The 22220-nt window shown below is 46.9% G+C and overlaps 1 protein-coding gene across 1 annotated transcript; it reads left to right on the forward strand.

The window, feature by feature from the left end:
* Positions 1 to 3599: 3599 nt before the first annotated feature.
* On the forward strand, positions 3600 to 22202 carry LOC310667859 (thioredoxin). Its single transcript, XM_083420885.1, has 5 exons — positions 3600 to 3760; positions 15788 to 15892; positions 18035 to 18094; positions 20181 to 20246; positions 21987 to 22202. Exons 1-5 carry the CDS (start codon positions 3656 to 3658, stop codon positions 22047 to 22049), a joined length of 399 nt encoding a protein of 132 aa, XP_083277011.1. The 5' UTR covers positions 3600 to 3655; the 3' UTR covers positions 22050 to 22202.
* The last annotated feature ends 18 nt before the right edge of the window (positions 22203 to 22220 follow it).

The raw sequence follows: 22220 nt of genomic DNA on the forward strand, positions 1-22220 counted from the left end.
TTTGTAATGCTCCTCGTTCTGGGTTTGTGCCAACAATAAAGATAAATACATCTGCAAATAATTTAAATAAACTGATAAACTAAAAAAGCAGGGTTTTTCGTATGTGTTTATGTGTATGGTGTGTGTGTGTGCATTTGTGTTTTTTTTCCTGAACTTCTGAATAAATCAGTCTCTGCAGGCCTATGGAAACTGCCTTTGTAGTGCAGCCTTGCTATTAGGAAATGGCAGGCAAGCTGCTTCGTGCATCAGTTTTGGAACCACCACAAGTTGGCTTAGAACAATGTCATTTGTTTACTTCATTATCTTTTTACTGCCACGAGTGGTTTGGATTGGATTTTCTGGCCGAGACGCCAAAGCTATAGAATCTTGAGATGGGACCCAAGGGTAAGGTTACCAGAATGAATCTGGGGACACTTTAAATAAATAAATAAATAAATACTACACATTCGGACATTGATGCTGCAGCGATGGCAGAGGGGCAGCCACCGTCTTGACCTCGACTGCCACGTTTTCCCTTCCTCCGAGGCTTCTGTCTCCTTTCTCCATGAGCCTGGGCAGCCCCTGAGTTGCTGGTTCTTTGGTGGTGGCGGTGGGGAAGCGGTGTGTGGTGGGTCAGGCATGGAAGGCGGAGAAGGAGGGCCGAGAGCGGCGGCTCGGGCAGCGCAATCCCTTCCCATCGGAGCAGCCCCAATCCCACTCCTACTTGCATGCAAGCAGGAGGGGGCGGGGATCCCTCAGCTGGGAAGGGAGGCTTCCCGTTGCCTAACTGAGAGATCCCTGCCCCCTCCTGTTTGCACGCAAGCTCTGATAGGCAGCGTGAAGCCTCCCTTCACAGCTTAGTTGCTGGGGTCAGGGAAGGTGGAGGCAGCCCGGAATTTGCATCTTTGAGCCCCTGCACTACCATCATATGGGGACTTCCAAGCAGCTGCTGCAGCCAGTCAGAGCCAGCTGTTCTGGGCTGCTGAGACTGATGCGGCTGCGTTTCCCGGGGACATTAGATGAAATCCGGGGACTTTCCGGGGATGGAATTTGTCTAGGGACTTATTCGCAAATCTGGGAACTGTCCCAGGGAAACGGGGATGTCTAGTAACCCTAGCCAAGTGTCATCTGCAATGCAGGAAACTCAGCAAATATTTTTAAAAATGAGTATTCATTGCAGACAACGAAGCTTTTACCTTTATATTATGGATGCATGAAATGCAATCTCACCCAACCCTCTGAAAAAAAACAACCAAACAACATCCTTAGATCATACATTCCCATGCATGTCTGCAGCGTGGTGTAGTGGTTAAGAGCAGTAGTCTCGTAATCTGGGGAACCGGGTTCGCGTCTCCGCTCCTCCACATGCAGCTGCTGGGTGACCTTGGGCCAGTCACACTTCTTTGAAGTCTCTCAGCCCCACTCACCTCACAGAGTGTTTGTTGTGGGGGAGGAAGGGAAAAGAGAATGTTAGCCGCTTTGAGACTCCTGAAGGGGAGTGAAAGGCGGGATATCAAATCCAAACTCTTCTTCTACTACTCAGAATTCATCTGAGTTCAATGGAACTTATCGCTTAGCGCATGTTCTTAGGACTGCAAATGTAGGCTTCAGGTGTTTGGCAGCGAGGCCAACCTTGCCTGAGGCTGCTTTGCTTTTCATAATGAAAATAATTGTATGGGGGAAACTGTATTCTCCTTCCCAATATACATGTATATTTCCAGCTCCGCAGCCTCCGCTTCGTTTTAATTAACAAGCAAAAGCACACCGTGGTATTGGGTGGGGGGGTCAGATGCAGGGCAGCTGTTCCTGCACCTTTAACAGAAGAAGGGATTTCAGAAGGTGGACTTGGCCTCACAAGCTGCACCTGCTCCCACCCCACCTCTAACAAAACTACAAAAAAAAAAAATACTAATTAACTGTTCACATGCCAAGAACTCTGTGCTCTCAATCACCTTGCATGTGGGCCTGTGTAATTATCCCTGTATGTACTTTTCCGCATTTAATTCCATCGAGATCTGAGTTTACAGGTGCTCCCCAACTTTGTATACCTGCTCCTGCAATGAGCATTAGATGAAGTGGCCCTGGGCGTAAAGGTAAAGGGGCCCCTGACCATTAGGTCCAGTCGTGACCGACTCTGGGGTTGTGGCGCTCATCATGCTTTACTGGCCGAGGGAGCCGGCGTACAGCTTCCGGGTCATGTGGCCAGCATGACTAAGCCGCTTCTGGTGAACCAGAGCAGCGCACGGAAACGGTGTTTACCTTCCCGCCGGAGCGGTACCTATTTATCTACTTGCACTTTGAGGTGCTTTCGAACTGCTAGGTTGGCAGGAGCAGGGACCGAGCAATGGGAGCTCACCCCGTTGCGGGGATTTGAACCACTGACCTTCTGATAGGCAGTGGTTTAACTCACAGCGCCACCCATGTCCCTGCTCCTACAAGGTGCATTAGATGAAGTGGTCTGCAACAGTCCTGGGCATAGCCAGGATTTATTGGAGGGGTGGCAAGACACCCATCTGTCATCATCCTCTGTCAGGTTCTGCCTAGCAGATTTGGAAGAAAACATCTCAACCGCAGTTGTACTTTCTTTTGACTCCAAGCGCTCAGAAAAATAGGTCAAAATCTTTCTAATTTTAGTGAAGCATTTTTATTACTTTTTTTTTTACCACTGAAGCTTGTTGCTGCAATATATCCGCACGTCTTTAAAGATGCCACAAGACTCTCTTTGTTGTTGTTTTACACTGAGCAAACGCGCATGCAGGATCGTGTGCGCCCACCTACTCGAGAGCAGCATCTCGTTCCACATTTGCTCCTTGAGAACCTCAGCTAGTTAAGTATTTTTTATTGATTTACTTTGATTGGGGGGCAGTTGCCTCCATCGCGTGCCTTCCCCTTGGCTACGCCTTGGGCACGTTTTGGAACTACCTTGCCGCTGATTCCAAAGATCCCGGCATTGCAGGGGGGTTAGACTAGATGCCCCCCCCCCTTCCAACTCTACCATTCTATGATCTCGGTGGGGGCTCACTTCTAAGCAACATAGGACTGTCGGCTTGGACCTGGGGGTGCCATGGCCCTGGACCCGAAATTTGTGGGTGCCCGACCCCCCTTCCTGGGAAATTTTGTGGGTGCTCAAATAATATAAATAAATAAATAAATGCCCGCCCATCTGGCAGGGTTTCCCCAGCCACTCTGGGCGGCTTCCAGCAAAATATTAAAATACAATAATTCATCGAATATTAAAAGTTTCACTAAACAGGGCTGCCTTCAGATTTATTTTTTTTAACCTTTTGGGGTTTTTTGCACATAGTATGTACGGGCTGGAAAAAATCTTTAAATAAATAAATAAAAAAGGCGTGTCCCTTTTATTTATTCTCCCTGTTTTCCCCAACCCCAACCCGCCTTTGGGAAAAGGAGAGCGGGGGATGGGAAAGAGAGGGAATTCCCCCCCTCTCCCCCGCATCAGAAGCCCAGGGACTTCCCTGGAGGGCGGGGCAGAGGAGGAGGAGGAGATAGGGAAAGGCAGGAAACTCCGCGCCTGCGCACGAGCGAGCCAGCCAACCCTCCCCCCCCTCGTGTCCCCCTCCTCCCACCGCGGAGCCCCGCGCGCCTGCGCAGCCTCCTCCTCCTCCTCCCCCTCCTTCCTCCGGACTGGGCTGTCCGCCCTGCGATACATAAGGCGATGCAGGGAGGCGGCGCTACGGAAAGAGCCGCTGCAGCCGCCGCCGAGAAGTCGCAGGAACCGCCGGAAGGACGCGCAAAGATGGTGAAGACCGTGGGCAGCCTGGTAAGGGTCTTCCCCCTTGCATTGGGGAGCGGCTTTCCCAGGCCAAGGCCCGGGAGGGAGTAAGGACCACCGCCGGGGGAGAAGCGCGCGTGCAAAAATCCCGGGGTTGCAACATTTGCAGCTGCCGACCCCTAACTCCTCCGCCCTCTCCTTTTAAGGGACCTCATCTGACCCCCCAACCCCGGGGGGGCTGCAGAAGTGGCAACTTGAATGAAATATTTGGGGGGGGGCTTACCCATGGGCGTAGCCAAGGGGAGGGGGGCAGGGGACAGCTGACCCCCCCCCAACACAATGCAATAAAAAATACTTAACTAACTGTGGTTCTGCTCCACAGTCTGCTCAACCCCACCCCAAGAATCCTGGCTACGCCCATTGGACCCCCCCCAAAAAAAGTATGGAGTAGCTACGATTTAATTGGGGGGGGGCGAGCTATCCAAGGTGCCACTGGATAGCTTTTATTTTTATAGTATTTTTATTTATTGGGGGGGAGAGCAGCTGCCCCCCCAATCCGGCAACGCCCATGGGCCCAGGTAAGCCCTGTCATCTGGCATAACCGGATCGCAAGGCGCACACCAGTTTGAATGGCAATGCCCGTTAACTTGAGGGGGGGCTCCAGCCCCCTACAATATTTATTGGGGAGGGGCTGAAGGGACCTTGGACCCCATAGGAGTTGGCCCCTTGCCTCTTATCTAGTGTGGAAAAGATCCTTTGGGTGCCTGTTGCATTCTTAGTTCCTTGCGCTTAAAAATAAATAAATGCATGCAGGGCTTTTACACTGATGGTGGCTTTGCAGGGGTCAGGAAGAGGCGCTTCTAACTTCCTAAAGTGCCCCTTCTTCTTTTTCTTCTTCCACCGGCCGCCTCCTCTCCCTGCCTGGCATTGCGGCTGCCTCTGCCACCCGGAAAACCTGCCCCAGAGGCTCATTGGGGTTGCATCAGCATCTGCTTCCACATGTGCCAGTTAAGAGGAGCATTGGGGCATGGGAGTGAGGGCTTTGGTCTTCTTCCCTTCCCTCTTCTCTTCGCCTGCATCATCTCAGAGCCCCTTCCTAGCTCTGTGTACAGGGGCTCCTCCTCCTCTGCTTACTGAGAAAACAACCATGGCGGCCCCCCAGTACTTTCCTCCTGCGACTTCTGCCTGGATCCGCCTGATTAAACTCTTTCGCAGGGCTGGCCACCTAGAAAGGACACTTTGCCCCCCAGCGGAAGGAGTGGCGGCAGGTACAATCGCCTCCTTGCCGTGGAGAGTTAAGAATCTTGCGGCACAACTCTGCCCATGTGTAAAGTCCGCCGACGACGACCAAAGTGTGGTCCTCTTGAGACGGCAGCTTTTCTGGCAACTCCCCATTTCCGACTCCCGCTTTGAACATCAAGAGTTTTTGCCAAGCTCTTATCTGAGCTGCGGCCGCCTCTTTGCCTAGCCGAGGCCTTGTTGTTTGGAGAGTTGTGCCCCACTGCCCCGGCGAAGGGCCTCTTGTGTTCTTGCTGTTCTGGATTTTCCTGCGGCAGACTTTAATGGCTGCTGCGAACGGTTGCAGCAGCAGCAGCAGCGTGGGCACAGAGGGAGGAGGCAAATGGCAGGAGGAGCGACGGCGGTTGCAGCCAAAAAAAGGACAATTGCTGTAATAAACCGCTGCAGAGAGACACTCTCTCTCTGACAAGCTCCTGCATTTTAAGAGATTCCTGGCTGTCCCTTTTTTAAAAAAAGGATTCCACCCCTCGTTTCCTTTACCTGAAGGGAAGCTTGTGTTAACTGCACAGGGAGAGATGCTTGCTACCTTGGTCATCGTTCAGTCCTCTTAGTCGTGAACGACCCTCCCTGAACCCATGAACCAGAGCATGTGTTGGAATTTCTCCTGCTTTTGTCCATGGAGTGTTCATGGCAAAATACTGGAGTGGGTTGCCAGTTCCTTCTCCAGCTTGCAACCTTACAATTCTATGATTCTTGTAGCATAGTATTCTCCTCTGTTGTTTACATAAACTGCTCATGTGCTAGTGCCCTATGCCCTGGGGAAGTGGCTGCTTTCAGCCCCTCCATCCCCCCCCCTCAGCCCCTGTGATCAGCTATGCTCAGCCCTAGGAAGGCTTACATTTTCCTGGACTACAGAAGCAGCACAGGGACCTCAAGAGCAGAAACATCCAACGCCGTTGTCAAGCAGGGCACCGCTGCACACTCAGAGATGTCTGTACTGAGAACTAGGAAATAAGTTTTGTCTTTAATGACAACATAATGTTCCGCTCCGGCGGGAAGGTAAACGGCGTTTCCGTGCGCTGCTCTGGTTCGCCAGAAGCAACTTAGTCTTGCTGGCCACATGACCCGGAAAAAATGTCTGCAGACAAATGCTGGCTCCCTCGCCCTATAGAGTGAGATGAGCGCCACAACCCCAGAGTTGTCTGCGACTGGACTTAACGGTCAGGGGTCCCTTTACCTTTAATGTTAGCAAGTTGGTGAGTTGCTGTTAGGATACAAGATTCTTCCAATTTAGAGGGTGTGTGTTAGATATGTACTGGAACATACAGTGGTACCTCTGGTTACGTACTTAATTCGTTCCAGAGGTCCGTTCTTAACCTGAAGCACCACTTTAGCTAATGGGGCCTCCCGCTGCCACCGCGCCACCATAGCACAATTTCTGTTCTCATCCTGAAGCAAAGTTCTTAACCCGAGGTATTATTTCTGGGTTAGCGGAGTCTGTAACCTGAAGCGTATGTAACCCGAGGTACCACTGTAATTATAAACAACTATTCAAATGCATTGTTTCCTGTGATTTGGGAGGAGACAAAACATTCTTGATTTATTCCTCAATCATATTGGTGACCAGTTGTATGCTTCTTGACATTTGCTGAATGTGGTTGTGTGGCTTTGCTCATTTGGGAGGGAAAACTACTGTCTGGAAAAAATTAGTTGGTGTGAGCCTAACCCATGTTTTTTTTCTTTCTCTTTTTTAAGCCTTCACGGCTTCTCCTTCTCCATCCCCACAATTCATGCTCTACTATCTCTTGTATTCCTCTTTCTAGCATCCATTCCCTGGCCTAGGCGGAAAAGTTGAAATGTGGCTAGCTTTCTAATCCTGACGTGCCCTAGGCATGAAACTGAAAGGATGACCTGCTTTTGTTTCTTCCACCCTCAGCAGATATTTCCGGTAGCCACCCCAGTCTCTGAGAAATGACTCACAGTGGCACAGGGAAGTTTTTCTCGGGCTGGTTTCATCTGCTCACATTGAGACATAAAGGGTTGTCTCGGGTTAGCAGTGCTTAAACACTGCTTTGGGAGAAGAGGGCTGGAGTGTTAAAGGGAAATGCCAGAAGGCAACAAAACTAAAAACATCTGCATCTTAAAACAACAACAACAAAACTTGCATTTTGTAGAGATCTTTCTCTCCCTCCCCTCCCTCCTTCCCATGTTAAGCCTATTGTGACTTTGTAAGGTAGGCCAGTCCTTTCAGGGTGGGATTGATTACAAAAGGTGCAGCCAGGCAGCTTATTGCTGTCAGATGATGACAGATGAACTTCCTGGCTTCCCCTTTAACAAGACATTGACTTGTTACAGGCTAAAGTTATGGAAGTCCCCCGGTGTCTGTGGGTGCGCTCATTGGAATTTAGCAAGAATCCAGCCCCAAATCTGGATTTTCCGCCTCTTCATAGAGAGTTGCTGGAAGATGTTTGCCCCAGCTCTTTCCATGACAGCTTCAAAGAAGGAAGCTCTGTAACATATAAGTCCATTGCTGAGCTGTTATCTCCTAACCTTTAGCTTGACTGTTTCTCTCTACTGTGATCTTTAGGTTATTGCCACTTGAGCTCTTCTCAGTCATGTTGAATTGTTTTTGCTGGCCTCTTAATATAGTTGAAACATAAGGGTATTCCTTCTCTGCTCTCATCCCCTTTATGTAAATACAGTCAAACCTCAGTTCCTGAACGCTTCCCGAATGCCGAAAACCTGGAAGTACATGCTCCAGTTTTCAAACGTTTTTCGGAAGTCGAATGTCCAACGCGGCTTCCGCTTGAGTGCAGGAAGCTCTTGCAACCAATCAGAAGCCGCGCCTTGGTTGTCAAACATTTCGGAAGCCAAATGGGCTTCCGGAACGGATTACGTTAGACGGCCAAGGTTAGACTGTACAGGGAGACTGTAATCGTTAGCACTTACTAGGAAGTTAGCACGACCGATCACAGTGGGACTCGCTTCTGAGAAAACATGTTCAGCTTCTGCTGCCATACAGCATACAGACTATCCTTTCTCATTCTGTTTCCCTGCTGGAAATGCTCTTCTAACTCTCCAATGGATTGCTTCTTCAGTATCCCTTAAATTTGGTGTCGTGCTTGAATCTAGCCTTCTTGCTATCCAGTGAGGCATTGCTGCTACAGTGGTGCCCCGCAAGACGAATGCCTTGCAAGACGGAAAACCCGCTAGACGAAAGGGTTTTCCGTTCTTCGATGCGCTTCGCAGGACGAATTTTCCTATGGGCTTGCTTCGCAAGACGAAAATGTCTTGCGAGTCTTGAGATTTTTTTTCGCTCCCCACCCCCTTTTTCTAAACCGCTAAACCGCTAATAGCCTTTTAGCAGCTAATCCGCTAATCCCTTAAGCCTTTAATAGCCGCTAATAGCGCTAATCCGCTAAGCCGCTAATAGGGTTGCTTCGCAAGACGAAAAAACCGCTAGACGAAGAGACTCGCGGAACGAAATAATTTCGTCTTGCGAGGCACCACTGTACTTTATTCCTTTATGTGACCTCCAGTGCTAGAAACTCAGATATACAAGCTAGGCGCCAAATGGCTCCTTAAACCATGGTTGCAGTTGCCAAAACAGAATGTCTAGTTGTCGTTTTGGGGCAAGAAGACTCTAAAGTTTTATTTTCCAAATGATGGATTGACTCTCAGTTAGATTTCTACCTAGTTCAGATGACAACCGAACTTTGAGAACTTTCTTTCCTTAAGCCACTTGATCCAGGAAGAGTCTGCAAATCTATTGGCCTATTCCGACCTCTTTCTTAATGGTGACACGGACCATTCATAATATAGGAACAAACAGCACCCACCCAAGTTGAAACCCCATCCCCACTAAAACGAAAAGTTTGCAGGAATCTAAAAAAGGTACATGTCACCAGGCCACGTTGGACCGCGTTCACACTTGTGCGGAGAGGCCCCGAGGTCTCGTTGGTGCGATGAGTGAAAAGACTTTAGCTTCCTCAGGCGAACTTGTGCTTTGTAAAAACAGAAGTCACACGGTTTCTGTTTTGCAAGCTGTAGCACAAAACAGCGTAACTCTGGGAAGTCCAGAATGCCAGTTTTGAATGAAACGCTGTGTGGTAAATTGAAATCAGGCAAATCGGTCACAGTTTCATAGTGTGTAGCAAAAGCCACAAGTGTTCTAAAATTAATCTCCAAGGTACCATCCAGTTTCACCATGAGAATAATACCTTGGATACTGAGATCCCATGAGAGCAGTGCTAGAATCTCAGATATATAAGCTAGGCACAAAATGGCTCCTTAAACCAAGGTTGCAGGCGCCAAAATGGAATCTCTAGTTGCCATTTTTGGGCAAGACGGCTCTGAAGTTTTGTTTTCCAAATGATGGACTGACTGGGGTTGATTCTCAGTTAAGCATCTGTCTAGTTCAGATGAAAACCTTGAGCTTGGAGAACTGCAAGAAGGAAAGTCCCTTGATCCAGAGACAGTCCATATATAAACTAGCCTATTCCGACCTCTTTTTATTAATGGTGACATGGACCATTCCTAATGTAGGAATATTCTTCACAATGTCGAGCAGGGCAACCGTTCACTGCACCATCGTTCACTGCTCCTGCTCAGGCTGCACACAAAAAACGTTTTGGTTCCTGAAATTCATTCCGATTGTGAAGATAAAAGTAACTGATAGAATTCTACAGGATGTGGTATTGATGTGTGAAAACAGTCTGGGTCCAATTATTCCCAGGCCTTCACCTCCAGATGGTGGAGATGCCATCCTGTTGCCCAGGCATCTTGGTCACAAGTGGCTGATGGCCAGCTGCAAAATGCGCCTGGCTAATTTTGAACACTGGTAACCCGAAATGGCAGCATCCCTGTGTGCCGCACTTTGCCATCTGTTTAAGAGTGATTTGAATCTTTAGCTTGTCTCTTTCATCTCCTCTCCACTTGTAAGACCTGTGGACTTGTACTGTCTTCATCTAAATTTGGGGGAATGCTGTTTAATAAATAGTAAACAATAGCTCTATTTAATGAACACCATCCTCTTTAAATGCCACTTAGGTTAAGCATCACTTAAGTTAAAGCCTGGGTTATTCCACAGTGCCCATATGCCCCCCTCCTATATGATTATCATTGTGAGCTTTGTAGATATATATTTATACCTTGGCTAATAGGAAGATCTGCTGAGCAAGTACCATGTTATTAATGCTGCAACCTGACTGCCTCTTGATTAAACTGGCCTGTAATTTGTGGGCAAGCATCTATTAGACTTCAGAAGAAGCTTTCTCTGAACAGCAACTTAACATGGAAATGTGGAATAAGCTTATTAGGAGTAGACTGTTGCCTTGTCATTAGGAACAGACTGCTTGCTGCCTTGTATGGTAGAAAGGAAATTTGAGAGATACTGTTGGGACTGCTGGCCATTCATTGGTGACCTTCACAGGTTGATTTTTCCGCCAAAGCAGCTTACAATTTTAAAATGCTAAAACAAACAAATGATGTGAATAAGGGTTGAGTCATAGATGGCTGTCTTTTATGTTTCTGACTAACATCTCTTCAGTGGTTGTGAGAGGAAAGGGCTCTCTCGCTTTAACAATTGGGTGACGCCTTGAGAGGGCCTTCTTGAATTCCTAAGTCAGTGTGGTTTAATGGTGTAAGTGAAGATAAGTGACAACAAATAGCTATAACACTGCTCCTGCTCAGGCTGTACAGAAGAAGCATTTTGGTTCCTGAAATTCATTCTGATTGTGCAGTTAAAATATAACTGATAGAATTCTACAGGATGAGATATTAATGTGTGAAAACAGTCTGGGTCCAATTATTCCCAGGCATGCACCTCCAGAAGGTGGAGATGCCATCCTGGTGCCCAAATGGCGACAAATGGCTGACAGCCAGGTGCAAAATGGGCCTGGTTCCTGGCTAATTTCGAACACTGTCTGGAGGTGCCTGCCTGGGGATCCTTGCATCTTGACTGTTTTCACAAAGAATTCTACAGGATAGGGGAATTCTATCTGTTGTGTTTTATCTGCAAAATCAGAATGAATTTCTGAAACAAAAAAAATATTACTTTTGAGTTGTCTGGCCCAAAAATGGCAACTAAGCATTCAGTTTTGGCGACTGTAACCCTGCTTGAAGGAGCCATTTGCTGCCCAGCTTGTATATCTTAGTTTCTAACACTGGGTGGGGCATTCCTGGTACAGTGGTACCTCAGGTTAAGTACTTAATTCGTTCCAGAGGGCCGTATTTAACCTGAAACTGTTCTTAACCTGAAGCACCACTTTAGCTAATGGGGCCTCCTGCTGCCGCCGCGCCGCCGGAGCACGATTTCTGTTCTCATCCTGAAGCAAAGTTCTGAACCTGAAGCACTATTTCTGCGTTAGCAGAGTCTGTAACCTGAAGCGTATGTAACCTGAGGTACCACTGTACTACAGAGCTGCCAAGGATTGTGTGTGGTACCTTCTGCTTGCACATCAAATGCTCCACTTCTAAGCTTGAGGACCTTTCTGTCTCAATATCTTGGATGGTGGTATCCTATATCCTTGCCCATAGGAGTCGAGCTCCTTTTGTGTTTTGAATACACTGTGAGATAAAGGTAAAGGGACCCCTGACCATTAGGTCCAGTCATAACCAACTCTGGGGTTGCACGCTCATCTCGCTTTATTGGCCGAGGGAACCGGCGTACAGCTTCCGGGTCATGTGGCCAGCATGACTAAGCCGCTTCTGGCGAACCAGAGCATCGCACGGAAACGCCGTTTACCTTCCCGCCAGAGCGGTACCTATTAATCTACTTGCACTTTGACGTGCTTTTGAACTGCTAGGTTGGCAGGAGCAGGGACCGAGCAACGGGAGCTCACCCCGTCACGGGGATTCAAACCACTGACCTTCTGATCAGCAAATCCTAGGCTCTGTGATTTAACCCACAGCACCACCCGTGTCCTCCTTAAAGAGCAAAACCTTTGAACTCTGCTTATTCTTAGACCAATGTACCAAGTGCTATCTCGGAAATGGCTACAAAATATTTGGGCAGGTTCCCTTTTTATGGCTTTGTAAACGGTCCTTGGACTTGAGTTTATTTGTCCAAGATAGCTGTGTGTATGCCATTTTCCAAAAAAAATTCCTTTTTTGAAATGTGTGTTCTCAAAACTTCTTAGTATAAGGCATTTCTTTTTTATAATGTGGATACACGATGTTCAGCCAGCAACAAAATGGCGCATGCCAGGGGTGCATTGCAGCTGAGATTTCATAATCTTTAATGGCATAGTTGGCTGGGGTGAGACTGTTGTTTTCTTTGTCTTGAATACACTCTGAATATAATGTCCAAAGGGGAATGCAGCAGTTTCTTAGACTTGGACTCTCTCTTCCCTCCCCAAACCCTAATTTTCTTTCTAATTTGCTTGACTGCATTTGGAGTTGCTGAATTTCTTAAGACTTGACTGCAAGCCAAGGCCATTGCCGTAGGCACGAGCCTATCTTGGATTCTAGCACAGTGGTTCTCCGGACAGCTTAGTCCAAATTCATACACAGTACAATTCCAGGAAGGCTATTTTGCAAAAGTTCATTGAGTGCAACAGTTGGGCACCCAGACTTCTTCACTTGGTTCCAGGTGGCTGATAGCCGGGCGCAAAATACGCCAGGCGAATTTTGAGCGCTGCTTAAAACTTGCTATAAAGAGACATGAAAAAGGAATGGTGTACATGTTCTCTGTTTTAAATGGTGTAAAGTTGGGCAAGGGCTTAAGTTACTGAAAACAGTTTTAAAATGTACAGTGGTACCTCAGGTTAAGTACTTAATTCGTTCCGGAGGTCCGTTCTTAACCTGAAACTGTTCTTAACCTGAAGCACCACTTTAGCTGATGGGGCCTCCTGCTGCTGCTGCGCCGCCAGAGCCCGATTTCTGTTCTGATCCTGAAGCAAAGTTCTTAACCTGAAGCACTATTTCTGGGTTAACGGAGTGTGTAACCTGAAGCGTATGTAACCCGAGGTACCACTGTACTGAATTTTGGTACATCCAAAGAGCTGTGCATTCCTTATACTCTTCCAAAGGGATAGTCATCTAAGGTGCAGAGTGTATCTGCAACTTTGAAACGGCCGTGTTTGATAGCTAGTTGTATTTTTGGTCACTCTACCGGTTGTATGGGTTTTTCTTCCGGCTTTAGAAAAGTTTCCATGGATGAACGCAGTGAAAACATTCCAACTCTCAGTGCATGGCTTGTGGAGCAGGGCATTGTGCAGCAGGGCATTTCGGCCCCGTCAGTAGACCTTCATTCTTAATTCCACCCCTGTATATGTTGTTGTTTGCAGCCTTGATTTGGGTTGCAACCCCATCATGGGTCTTGACTGAAGACTCAATGGCTTGCACTCACCCACTCCTCCTCCTCCTGTTGTGCTGCACTACTAACCAGTGTTAGAAACTGGGATAGAAAAGCTAGGAGCCCAATGGCTCCTGGAACCTGGGTTGTGGGCGCCAAAACAGAATGTCTAGTCGCCATTTTGGGGGGCGTTCGGCAACACTTTTTATTACCTTGATAAGCATGAAGTAATGCACAGTTCACATAAAGTGATACATTGTTAATATCACATTTTTAAGAGAAATTGTTTAATTGGGTGTTGACAATAAAAATATGGGCACCATACTTGTTTTCAAAACACACTACTCTTTATTGTTAAACTCCTTAACGTATTGCCCATCCTTAACATATACTCGGGAGCTTCAAAGCACATACGTTTCAGTCATCCTGGAGGGTCAGCCAGGCACCAAAAATGGCACCCAGACTTTGGGAATGGAGAATCCTTAGGTGCAAAATGCACCTGGCGCCCTGTTAATTTCGAACCCTTCTACTAACCCAGCACCAGGTGAAGGGAAAGTTTCAGAGAGCATGGGATTCACCCGTCAGCTTCCCTTGTTTAATTAAATGTGCCGATCTTGGCTACTAGCCAAGTTCACCAGACTCGTGGCTGGAGGCATGGGCTGCGTTGACATGCCACGTTCCCCTCCATTAGTTGTGCTACTTTCTGGCTAGTAGCGATTCCAGGAAGATGAAATTATTCAGGCCTCGCTGACTGCGGGGAAATGGTTTTGGAGCTGTCCACCAAAGTAATGGAAATGGATATTGACATAAGATACAGTCAAAGAAGCATGCCAACTTCAAAGTGCATGCACTTACGTCAGCCCTGGGGAATGCAACCCAAAACCTTCCAGTGAGTTCTCAAAATCTAACTTGAAAGCTGCATTCCCTGGGCAAAGGTTGGGGAGATGCGGAAGGCTGCACTCAAAGGCTGCGTTCAGTGTCTTTTCTTACAGCTTGTTCTGCAGAGAGATCTTTGCACCCAGTGTTAGAAATTCGGGTATATAACCTAGGCGCCAAATGGCTCCTTAAACCAAGGTCACAGTCGCCAAAACGGAATGCCTAGTCACCATTTTGGGGCAAGGCGGCTCTAAAGTCTTACTTTTCAAATGGTGGACTGGCTATCAGTTAAACATCTGGCCAGTTCAGAGGACGACCTTGAGCTAGGTTAAGAACTTGGAGAACCTGAAGAAAAGTCCCTTGATCTGGGGAAAGTCCCCATATCTATTGGCCTCTTCCGACCTCTTTCTTAATAGTAACACGTTCATGTCGTTGTTGTTTAGTCATTTAGTCGTGTCCGACTCTTCGTTACCCCATGGACCAGAGCACACCAGGCACTCCTGTCTTCCACTGCCTCCCACAGTTTAGTCAAACTCATGTTGGTAGCTTCGAGAACACTCTCCAGCCATCTCAGCCTTTGTTGTTCCCTTCTCTTTGTGCCCTCCGTCTTTCCCAACATCAGGGTCTTTTCCAGGGAGTCTTCTCTTCTCATGAGGTGGCCAAAGTCTTGGAGCCTCAGCTTCAGGATCTGTCCTTCCAGTGAGCACTCAGGGCTGATTTCCTTCAGAATGGATATGGTTGATCTTCTTGCAGTCCATGGGACTCTCAAAAGTCTCCTCCAGCACCATAATTCAAAAGCACCAATTCTTCGGCGGTCAGCCTTCTTTATGGTCCAGCTCTCACTTCCATACATCACTACTGGGAAAACCATAACTTTACGGACCTTTGTTGGCAAGGTGATATCTCTGCTTCTTAAGATGCGAGAATATTCTTCACAACTGTGAGGAGGGCAATGGCAAGTGAAGCCGAGCAACCACCATTAAATATAATGTTTACTTCTCCTGCACAGAAACAGCTTTTCGGTTCCAGAAATTCATTCTGAAACCTGGAAAACCTGAACAGCCACTGCCATTCAGTAAGAAATATACTTGGATGGAGCCCTGATTTGGCTCGGTGTAAGGCCGCTCCCTAAGGATGTAAACAACCACTTGGTTATGGCCTGTAAGGACAGCCTCCCAGGGCACCTGTGGGCTTAGTAACTTCCATGGATTGCAAAGCTCAGAACAAATTGGCGTAGTTAAAGGTTGGCACAAAGTGTTCTTGAGTGGCAACTGTATGGTGACATGGGTTTGCAATGCTTGCCTGCTCTCAACAGATGTGCTTCCTTTTAGCCAGTATTCCATCCTGTTGCTCTTTTTATCAGGCTCTGGGGGGATCTGAACGCAGACCACCCCTCTGGAAGGCACTTTCCAAAAGGCGGCATAGAAACGAGTCTTTGGTTGCGGCTGTTTTGTTTATTTGCTTTTTGCAGCACTTCCAAATCTCTACCTGCATCATGAGGTGGGGGGCAGGTATGGATCTTGGGGCGGGCTGTTTCAGTTTTGGATTTGGCCTTTGAAAAAGTGCTTCATAAACAGAGTTGCATCTTTTTGTGTAGAAGGGGCGCCTAAATTAATTGAAACTGCCCCTATAAATTGGTTTCTCTCTCTTCTCTCCCTGCCCAGACGGAATTTCAGGCAGAATTGACAAATGCTGGTGGAAAGCTCATAGTTGTCGACTTCTCTGCCACATGGTGCGGACCATGCAAAATGATCAAGCCGTTCTTCCACGTAAGTAAGCTGCTCTGAGTCTACCGGGTGGATAAAAATCAATGACCTTTTTTAAAAAAAAAAATCAGATTTAAAAAATAAAGAAATCAGATTTCTATAATAAAATGCTTTTGGAGCAAAAATCTTTCTAAAGATACCTTTCTGTTTAAGTTACATTAAAGGTAAAGGTAAAGGTACCCCTGCCCGTACGGCCCAGTCTTGACAGACTCTAGGGTTGTGCGCCCATCTCACTCAAAGAGGCCGGGGGCCAGCGCTGTCCGGAGACACTTCCGGGTCACGTGGCCAGTGTGACATCGCTGCTCTGGCGAGTCAGAGCCGCACACGGAAACGCCGTTTACCATCCCGCTAGTAAGCGGTCCCTATTTATCTACTTGCACCCAGGGGTGCTTTCGAACTGCTAGGTTGGCAGGCGCTGGGACCGAACAGCGGGAGCGCACCGCGCCACGGGGATTCAAACCGCCGACCTTTTGATCGGCAAGCCCTAGGCACTGAGGCTTTAACCCACAGCGCCACCCGCGTCCATTATAGTCCAAAGGCTGTTCATCAGGAAATAAGGATTTGTTTTAAGTTTTTCATGTGTGCTAAAACTCTAAAATAAAATAAAATAAAATGCTTAAATCAAGTCTTCCTGACGAGTGATTTAAATCATGATGTAAATCAATTTGATTTAAATCAAATCCACCCTGAATGTCCAGTTGTCATTTTTGGCAAGAGGGCTCTAAAGTTTTACTTTTCAAATGGTGGACTGACGATCAGTTAAACACCTGGCTAGTTCAGATGTGACAACCTTGAGGCAGGTTAAGAGCTTAGAGAATCTGGAGAAAAGTCCCTTGCTCCAGGGACCGTCACCATATCTATTGGCCTGTTCCTACCTCTTTTTCTTAATGGTGACATGAACCATTCATAACGTAGGAATATTCTTCACAACTGTGAGCAGGGCAGTGGGACACAGGGCAGATGGGGACAAGTGACAACAATGAGCTATCACATCGTTCACTGCTCCTGCTCAGGCTGCACAGAAACAGCATTTTGCTTCCAGAAATTCATTCCGGTTGTGCAGATAAAATATAACCGATAGAATTCTACAGGAAGAGGTATGAGTGTGTGAAAAGATACCCAGAAGGTAGAGATGTCACATGCCATCATGGCGCCCAGGCACCTTCCATGGCCCTGAATATATTCAAACCCTGAATAGTGCTCCTATACATTTTTAAGATGGGACACTAATTTCCTCCCTGCTGTCCCAGCACAACAGGAGATGAGACCATTTCATTGTCTTCTTCCCCTTGGTAGTTGCCAATCACCTCCTTTTTGCCTGCAGACCAGACTTGGCATCTTGCTCATCATGGTAGGCTGGGAAAGAGAAGCCTGGAACGTGACTGAGGACTAGAACTTGTGGAAGAAACAATGGTTGCCTTGCTCATGAGCTTGTGTGGATGAGGGATACTTGCAAATTGACATTGGTCCTGCTCAACAACCTCAAACATCAAGCGGGTGGACTCTTGAATTGTCCCCTCAGCTTCCTTTCGGCTTTCCTGTAGCCCATGAGCCCTGAGAGCAGAGCAACAGAGGTTCTGCCCACTGATTCAGCTGCTTGCCCTAGCTGCCAGGGAACGAGAATGACCCATGGCCAAAGTGGAAGGCTCCCAAAAATGAACCTTGCCCAGCCTCTTGAAGGGATCCTCTACCCAACATGTCAACTCCTTTTATGCTCAGATTGGCCCCATCATCTCTGCCACTTGCTTGGGGATGGCTAACGTGGGCTTCCATGTATGAGAGAGTAGATGACTCACTGCTGGAAGGGAAGCTACAGGGAACCAGGCAGAGGAACTTCTCAGTAGTGGCGCCCTCTCTGTAGAACGCCCTACTGTCAGATGGCAAGGAGATGAAGAACACAACTTTTAGAAGACATCTGAAGGCAGCCCTGTTTCAGGAAGTTTTTTTAATGTTTGACATCTTATGTTTTTATATCTGCTGGAAGCTGCCCAGAGTGGTTGGGACAACCCAATCAGCTGGGCAAGGTTCCTTCTTCTTCTTCTTCTTCTTCTTCTTCTTCTTCTTCTTCTTCTTCTTCTTCTTCTTCTTCTTCTTCTTCGCAATGGTATCTCTAGTATAACCCTCTCTCCTTTCTTTACCCAACAGAGTCTTCTCGAAAAGTATCCAGATGTAGTGTTTATTGAAATCGACGTGGATGATGCTCAGGTAAATTCTAGAGTGCGGCTGTCAAACTTGAAGTGTGTGTGTGTGTGTGTGTGTGTGTGTGAGAGAGAGAGAGAGAGAGAGAGAGAGAGAGAGAGAGAGAGAGAGAGAAAGGAAAGAAAGAAAGAAAGAAAGAAAGCTGTAGCTATGCATTTTAAGGACTCGTGTCTTGGGGAAACTCTCACACTTTGCAGAGGGCTCTGGACAATGTCCTCTTAGGGGGCAGAGTGGTACTCAGACTTCGTTGCCAAGCATTCAGCTTGGGACCGGGACCACCTGAAGAATGGTCTCACCCCTTTTAGACCTACTAGATCACTGTGATCTGCGGGAGGGTCCTCTTGCAGATGCCCATCTTATCAGGAGGTCTGTTCTGCGCAAGACAGGGATCAGCCTTTAGTGCTCTGACACCCAAACTTCAGAATTCCCTCTCCTTGAATACTCAACGGGCTCTGCCTCTGTTGTCTTTCCGGTGCCTGCAGAAGACCTTCCTCTGTCAACAAGCCGTTTCAGTTGTGGCCTTTCCCTGGTCTGTGTTGGGAATGCTTTTAGGATATATCATTGTTCACTCACGTATTGTTTGCCACCCTGGCCTCCTCTGGAAGAAAGGGTGTCATTTATGTTTAACGAACAACCCCAGGCTTCAGCGGAACAAACTGAAAACAGCTTCATGCTATAGCAATCCCAGAAATAAGGATGGAACTATGTAAAGGTGAACCTGGGCTTTTAAAACTGCTCGAAATGCAGAATTTCTCTTGCCAAGGAGCCCTGGGAATTTGTAGCTTGGCCAGTGCTGACCATTCCATTCTCAAGCCTTGGCTTCACAGAACTAAACTTCCCAGGCAACAGGGAATTTACTGTTTAAACTGGCTTCACTACATGGTGTGGTAGATAGGGTGTGATATTTTGCAATTTTCGGCATTTACCCAGCTGCAATTTACAAAATTCTTTTTTTGGGGTGGGTGGATATTAAAATGGTATAGAACTTTGGAATAAATATTGGCTATTCCTCCATTAGCCTAATGGCAGGCAAGCATGACATTGTGCAATTGGAGCATTGCTGTTCCATAGTTTTTATTCCCGTATGGCTAAGAGAAATGCAAACGGGCGACTTCTGCATAATCTGGTTTGCCTCGGAGCAGGCAAAATGAGCTGCAGCCTCCTTGCCTTGCCTTGCCTTGCAGAAAATATCCCCGTTTCACCTTATTCTTCTCATGTCTTGTTACGCTGCTGTTTCTACGGTGATATACGCTCGGTATTTATCATTCCTGTTATACAAAAATCTCCAAATGGGTCCGAACCTCAATGTCTAAAACTCCTGGTAGAGGACAAGGATCCAGAGATCACACTAAGGGTGGCCAAATTCTGTGCGACTGCCATAAAACTTAGGGAACAAGCTGTAACTACCAAAATGATTAAGGTTTTAAATGACCATTTCAGGTTATATTTTAGTGCTCAAGATTTAATACAGTGGTGCCTCGCAAGACGGAAAGAATCCGTTCCACGAGTCTCTTCGTCTAGCGGTTTTTTCATCTTGCGAAGCAACCCTATTAGCGGATTAGCACTATTAGCGGTTTAGCGGCTATTAAAGGCTTAAGGGATTAGCGGATTAGCTGCTAAAAGGCTATTAGCAGCTTAGTGCCTTAGAAAAAGGGGGTGGGGAGCGGAAAAAAATCGCAAGAATCGCAATACATTTTCGTCTTGCGAAGCAAGCCCATAGAGAAATTCGTCCTGCGAAGCGCATTGAAAAACGGAAAACCCTTTCGTCTTGCGGGTTTTCCGTCTTGCGAGGCATTCGTCTTGCGGGGCACCACTGTATATATATTTTAACTGCCGCTATACCTGAATTGTTTCTGTTATACCCAATTGCAATTCAATGGTATTCCTGTTGCGTTTTATGATTTTCCTCACTGGTCTGTGACTGTAATAATAAAATTCATTCATACCTCTTATTCTTCTCCTTCCCTCCCTCTCCTCTCCCCCTCACCCTCAAATTTCTACAAGTGGTTCAGCTTCTTTTCAGGTTTTCCTGATCTTGGGTACCAACTCGTGTGCTCAACCTAATACAGATAACCTCTTTCATCTCCTCTAGGATGTTGCCGCTCACTGTGACGTCAAGTGCATGCCAACATTCCAGTTCTACAAGAACAATCAAAAGGTATGTGTAGTCCCTCATTTTCGGCAAAACAACTTGGGGGGGGGGCGTGGGACGCCACCTCCAGAATTATTTTTGGGTGGGGAAGGGAGGCACTATATTCAGTTGTTGGGGGTCTTGTGAAGCATCCCTCTTGGCTCAACCTACCTGGATTTCTGCCCTCATTACCCAAAACTCTGTACAAGGTTGTATGTACAGTGGTACCTTGCTTCTCAACCTAAATCTGTTCCGGGAGTCCGTTCGACTCCCGAAACGTTTCAAAAACCAAGGTGTGGCTTCCGATTGGCTACAGGAGCTCCCTCCACTCACTCGGGAAGCTGCGGAAGCAGTGTCTGCCGTTTGGCTTCCGAAAAGTGCTCACAAACCGGAACACTCGCTTCCGGGTTTGCGGCATTTGGGAGCCGATTTCTTTGGGAGCCAAGCCGTTCGGGAAACAAGGTATCACTGTAAACAGTGACACACACACCTGGTGGCAAAGGGATGCCTGTTAAGTCTACCTGGCACCAGATTGCATCATGAGCATCGCTTGTTAGGTTATGGGTAGCAGTGGCCATGGCCGGGGGAATACTGCAATTCTCTGGCAGTATTCAAAATTAGCCAGGCATGTTTGTGACTGGCGGGGGTCCTATTTCTGCCACATGGAGATCTCTGGGTGCCATGCTGGCGACAGACAACTCCACCTGGCTGGTCCCTCCAGCTTTCTTGAGCAGGTAAGTAGAAAAGCTTATTTATTTCATTTATAGCCCCCTACTCAGTTAATCCCTGCAACAACCCCGTGAGGTGGGTTAAGAGGCTGCGACTAGCTCCAAGGTCATGCAGCAAGCTTCAGGACGGAATGCAGATTTGAACCCCGATTCCCCAGGTCCTGGTCTGACACTCTAACCACTAAACCACACTGCCTCCCTAGAGTACTTCTGCTCTGGGGCAGCTCTATATATTAAGCAGATAAATAAATAGGGGGAAAGCAAAACGTCCTTTAGAGAACGATCTGAAATGTTTTCCTTGAAGCATGAATTCGTTTTATTCCAGATTGTTTTATTTGATGTGCTCTCAACTACTTTAGAGATTTTTCCTTTAAAATATAAAGCAGCGTAGAAATGAGGAATAAAATCCTGCTGATTAAAAGGAACATTTGTTTGTGGTGATGGTAACCTTGGTTTAAGGTGCCGTATATATGTGTGTGGGATGTTATTAGGGTTTATAGAGAAAAGTACAAAACTTCCTCTTTTTTTGTCCAAACTGAAACTTATCTAAATACAATAAAAACGAAGAGGAGGAGGAGAAAGGAGTAAAGAAAAATATTTAATTTAAAAAAAAGATTAAGAGGGAGAAAATGAAATTCAGAAGGGACTTCCGATTCTTCTGTCTGCTATATGTAAACAACATTGACTTCTACTGCTCCAATAGAACACCCAACAATTAGCCTTATATGTTTGAGTTTCTAACACTGCACAAGTAATAACAAAAGTGGAATTCTGAGGGTAGGATGAATGACAGAGAGAGAGGCTGGAAACTGAGAATGAAGCTGCTAAGAAACCTGTGTCTGGTGACTTCTGTCTGGAACGGGAGAAAATCACAATCATCTTGACATGAAAAGCACGCATCTTTTGAGCGTCCAGAAACTATAAGTGTTAGCAAGTGTGCATTTCTGTGTGGCTTTGAATGCTCTCAATTTGTCTGCTTTGTTACTTCAAAAGTGCTGGTTTGAAAGAAAGGCCTGAACTTGGAATTCCTGTATTTCAGGTGCATGAATTCTCTGGAGCGAACAAAGAGAAGCTGGAAGAAACCATCAAGAATCTAAAGTAACCTAACCCACAGATTCCTAAATCATAAAAAAAGTGCTGACTGTTAAATTATAGCCTTTTCTACATAATGAACTGATCAAGTTAGATCATGTATCCAAATACACTTTTGACTCGTTGGCCTGTAAATGAGAAGAATAAAAATGTATAAAACGGGTGTCGCTGCATGAATCTT

This window comes from Podarcis tiliguerta (assembly GCF_965153285.1).
Source record: "Podarcis tiliguerta genome assembly, chromosome: 17".
NCBI lineage: Eukaryota > Metazoa > Chordata > Lepidosauria > Squamata > Lacertidae > Podarcis > Podarcis tiliguerta.